At 37.0% G+C, this 4,632-nt stretch overlaps 1 protein-coding gene and 1 non-coding gene across 2 annotated transcripts; one reads left to right on the top strand and one right to left on the bottom strand.

The window, feature by feature from the left end:
• Positions 1 to 1,303: 1,303 nt before the first annotated feature.
• Positions 1,304 to 2,017, bottom strand: LOC111878078 (uncharacterized). The gene has a single exon (XM_023874595.1). The coding sequence runs from the start codon at positions 2,015 to 2,017 to the stop codon at positions 1,304 to 1,306; it is 714 nt and encodes a 237-aa protein (XP_023730363.1).
• A 977-nt stretch (positions 2,018 to 2,994) lies between these two features.
• LOC111878115 (small nucleolar RNA R71) lies at positions 2,995 to 3,101 on the top strand. Its single transcript, XR_002845626.1, has one exon. It is a non-coding gene; the product is annotated as a small nucleolar RNA R71 (small nucleolar RNA).
• Positions 3,102 to 4,632: the final 1,531 nt, after the last annotated feature.

Here is a 4,632-nt window from a genome sequence, read left to right as displayed (position 1 = left end):
TCATTTAGACTTTGTCGGCTAATTTTGAATTTAATTTTTATATTATTATTTTTAACAGACCGGGACAGGAAATCCGTTAAAAATTCATAACTTCTTCATCCGACGTCTGTTTTCGTCAGACTTTTTACCGTTGTGCTACTAATGACGAGACCTTCAATTCTTGTTTAGGTCGTGTCGGCTAAAATCACTCGATCTAAAATTCGAGTTTTTAGTTGTCTACTACTAAGCTGAAACTTCAAAAAATCATAACTTTCTCCTACGATGTCAGATTTGGGCGTTCTTTTTATCAAGCTACTCGGTTTAACGAATACTATGGCTTCCGTTTAGATCACTTAGGCTAAAAAGTAGTTTATCAAAAACTCAGTTTTTACGACATTCAGCACCGTGCCGATTTTGTCGCGAAACTTCAACAGGTCATAACTCCTTCGTTATAACTCAGATTTTGGTATTCTTTATATCCCCGAAATCCTTGTTTCGGCCACTACAACTATATGTAAAGATATCGGGCTTATCTCACACTTTAATTTTGATGCTTATTTTTATTGTTAATTAATTAAACCCTAATAATTAAGCATAAAACACATAATTCACATAATATTCACATAATTCCTTTTCATTTCTTCAAAATGAGTTACAAAGGTTAACCTAGACTATCACCTCAATATAAATGCCTAGGCTAGAAACACGAGTGTTACAGCATGTCCCTAGGTTAAAACGGCCAAAAAGAGGGAAATATGCACTAAATCCATTGCATGGTGTCCTTGCTCAACCGAAAGCCAGATCTAGCCCACCTTGGGACCAATTTGCTCTGGAGATTCATAAAGTTGCAATATTTATGAATCCTATGCATGCATTCAACAAGAAGGTTAGGAAATGAAGAGTAAATTCAAGATCTCGCCTTATAATTTGATAAAAATCAAGTCTTGAAGACTTACAGCAGTCCACAATATGACTAAGCTCAAGGATGGGTGCTTGGTTTGCTGGATCTTCTCACTATATCCTTCTTCTTAAGCTACAAAGGTCACTCTAGCTCACAAAATGGAAGAGAATGGGGATTAGGGTTAGAACAGACGTTCTTAAAGTTTGGAGGCTGATGGGAGGTCAACCTCAAGGCTCATAAGGAGATTATATAGGGTGCAAACCATAAAATTAGGGTTTTGTCATTACAGTGCCTACTCGTCGAGTTGGCCTTCCAACTCGCCGAGTAGGGTGTAGACTCCGTGTCATTGAAATACCGTCTACTCGACGAGTTGGACTCCTAACTCGCCAAGTCCACACACCAAAACCCTAACACTTAATTTAATTAAGTAATACCTAGAACAGGTTTTACACCTAGCCCTTTTTCAAGTACATCATCAATAACATCAACCGAAATAGCCATGTAATCACTTATTCTTGAATCTTGAATTGCTTTATTCACTCCAAAAGTGACTACTTCTTGTCCAACTCGAAGAGTGATTTTGGACTCTCTAATATCCACCAAGGCTTGGGCGGTGCTTAAGAAGGGCCTTCCAATGATGATTGGGACTTGTTCATCTTCCTCCATGTCTAAAACAATGAAATTTATGGGAAAAAAATTGTCAACTTTTACTAGCAAGTCTTCACATATTCCTCTTGGAAAGGTTGTGGTCTTATTGGCTAAATGGATGACCATGTAGACCAGTCTTGGTTCAGGGAGATCGAGTTTCTTAAAGAATGAGTAGGGCATCAATTTAACACTTGCTTCTGAGTCGGCTAGAGCATGACTAGTTTCTAGGTTCCCGAATTGGCATGGAAAAATTATGCTTCTTGGATCACCCATATTCTTTGGTAACATGTTTAGCATTGCAGCAGAGCAAGTCTCATTTAGCACCACCTTAGATAATCCTTCCATTTTCTTACGGTTTGTTAAGAGGTCCTTGAGAAACTTAGCATATTTTGGCATCTCAACTAATGCTTCAAGGAGTGGAATGTTGATTTCAAGAGAATTAATATCATTAAGGAACTTTTGATAATATTTAGAATTCTTCTCTTGCATTTCTCTACTCGTAAAGGACAATGGTGGTGGTATAGCTTAACGGGATCATCTGTTTTTTTTTCAGACTCTTGCCACGGTGTGACGTCTATACCACGCCGTGTTGACTGTTCAGTTTCTTGCTTTTTATTTTCTTCTCGAGTTTCTTGCTCCTCATCCGATTTGCTTTTGTTGATGGGAGTCAACGGAGTAATTATTTTCCCGCTTCTTTTTGTTAGAGCTTGGATTTGGGCTCCACTCGGGTTTTGTTCGGTATTTTATAGAAGTCCTCCAGGTGATCTTTCATTTATTTGCTTAGCTAGTTGCCCAAGTTTTTTTTTCAATATTCAAGATGGAAGCTTGATGATTTCTTAGTAGATTTTCCTTCTCCCTCATCATAGTTTGTTGTTCTCTAATTGATGACTTTGTTTCTACGTGTCTTTTTCGGATGCAGCAGCAAAACGAGTAAGCATAGAAACTCGAAATCGGGTTTATGTTCTGGGACTGGTTCCTCTCGTCTGTAAAAGCCTCCTCCTCTTTGTTCATTTTTTTTTCTTCCTTGGCATTCTTATACTCATCATAAGGTAACCACTTTTTCTTGGGCTTTCTCCAAACTTCATCAAATTGATGACTACTCGAGTAGAAAGCTTGAACCTTTTGATTTTCATTTTCATCAAGATCATAGTCTTTCATGTAATTCGCTATAGTTTTCACACCAAAATCTCATTGCATGGATTATTTTATCCATCTTAGTAATCCTCCTATCCATGTTTTGCAACATTTCCAAAACTACCGACATGTCTTTCGAAGCAACATTAGCTAATCCCCTTGTTATATCATTTGGCGGGTTATAGTATTCTCTAGAATGTTTAGAGAGTTCTTCAATGATCCCCTAGATTTCCATAGGATTTTTCTTCGTTAAGGAACCTTGGGAGTCACGAAGTTTCCTTGTTGTGACGCTCACCCCATCGTAAAAGATAGAAACTTCTTGTTGCACATTTAGGTCGTTTTTAGGGCAATTTTGAAGTAGACCCTTGTAGCATTCCCATGCTTCATACAACGACTCTTCCATTTGTTGTTTAAAGTTAGCAATGACCTTTTTGTAACTTAGCTACCTTGGATGGTGGGAAAAATTGTTCCAAGAACCCTTCACGCATCTATGCCCATGTAGTTATCTTTCACGGTGGTAGCGCCTTCAGCCAATCCTTGGTAGCTCGTTTGAAAGTGGCAGGGAGCATCCTCAACAAAACTGTTTCCCATGGAGCATTTGGAATATTAAAGTAGTCAGTGATATCGTTCACTTCATCTAGATGCATGTAAGCATCTTCATGATCCTCTTCGAAGAAACGAATATCTTTTAGTGTAGTGAGGATGTGCCCCTTGAGTTCAAATGTCGCAGTGGCAGGTATGATGGGTTGCACAAGGCCCTGTCCGGTGTCATAACAAATTCTCTTTTTGTATGCCTCAATGGAAAGGTCAGAAATGTCTGCCATTGTGTTGTCGGTTTCGCTTTCTTGATTGCTACTTCTTTCTGATTCGTTATCGCTTTCTTCCTTTTCTGATTCTTAAGTGCCTTCAACTTTTGTTGAATTGCTGGATTCTCCCACTTGCTTTCCCATCTTCTTAAAAACTGATTTGAGACTCTTAAAGGGTGGCTTCTTAGGTATGTTTTAATCTTTCACGGGTTTGTCCGTGTTTTTACAAAAAGCGGACTCCAGGACTTCAAGTGGTGGAATTAAAGGTGTGTTGGATCCTCTGGTCATAAACTTCTGCAAAGAAACAAAGAAAACACGTAAAAAGAACAAAAACAAAAAATAAAGGTTTACTGTTACGACACCACGATGTGGTGAGTAAAAAATAAGAAAGACCTAAAACAAATTAAAAGCAATTAAACATAAAAAGTTCTAATAAAATAGCAGATTTAAAGTAACTATAACTAAGCCGTTTCCAGGCAATGGTACCAAAAACTTGATGCAAAAATTAATAAGCACTAGTTAATCCTACTAACGTGACTAATTACTTTCTAAGGCAGTGTACCTTGTTGAATATAGTATAGCACACTAGACAGGTATCGAACACAGGGAAGGATTTTTTAGCTAATTTTTATCTACTACTAATTAATTACTTATAAAATGGAAAAGGGTTTTTTTTCTCTCCAGTTTTGCAACACTAGAAACTTGAATTACCAAATTAACTAAATATTAACTAATTAAACAAGCACTAAATCTAAGCAAGGAACACGAAGACTAATTAACCAAGGTAATTAAGGTACTTTTGTTTAGATTCAGATTTATTTGTTGTTATGGTTGATTCATGGAAGTGCAATGGATTATAGTTTAATTGGTTACCGATTCCTATAATGACCAAATTCGCGTTCACTCCTTTAATCCTTTAGCAAACATGCTCATTCATACGGTGATCAGGCGGACAAATTAACAAGTTTGCTAGTGTTCGGTTCGAGTTGATTAGACTTATAACTAATTGATCAAATTGGTCGTTTGAATCAATTCTATATATGATTTTTCATCATATATTAGCTACTACACCTTTTTTACCCACTTTCCAACTTAACCCTAGGTTTCGTTCAAAACTATAGTCCTACAATTTTGTTTGTCACAAGATTATAAGATTCAAATTTA

This window comes from Lactuca sativa, chromosome 5 (assembly GCF_002870075.4).
Source record: "Lactuca sativa cultivar Salinas chromosome 5, Lsat_Salinas_v11, whole genome shotgun sequence".
Lineage (NCBI taxonomy): Eukaryota > Viridiplantae > Streptophyta > Magnoliopsida > Asterales > Asteraceae > Lactuca > Lactuca sativa.
The sequence above is the reverse complement of the archived record's forward strand: the minus strand, read 5'-3'. Positions and strand labels throughout refer to the sequence as shown.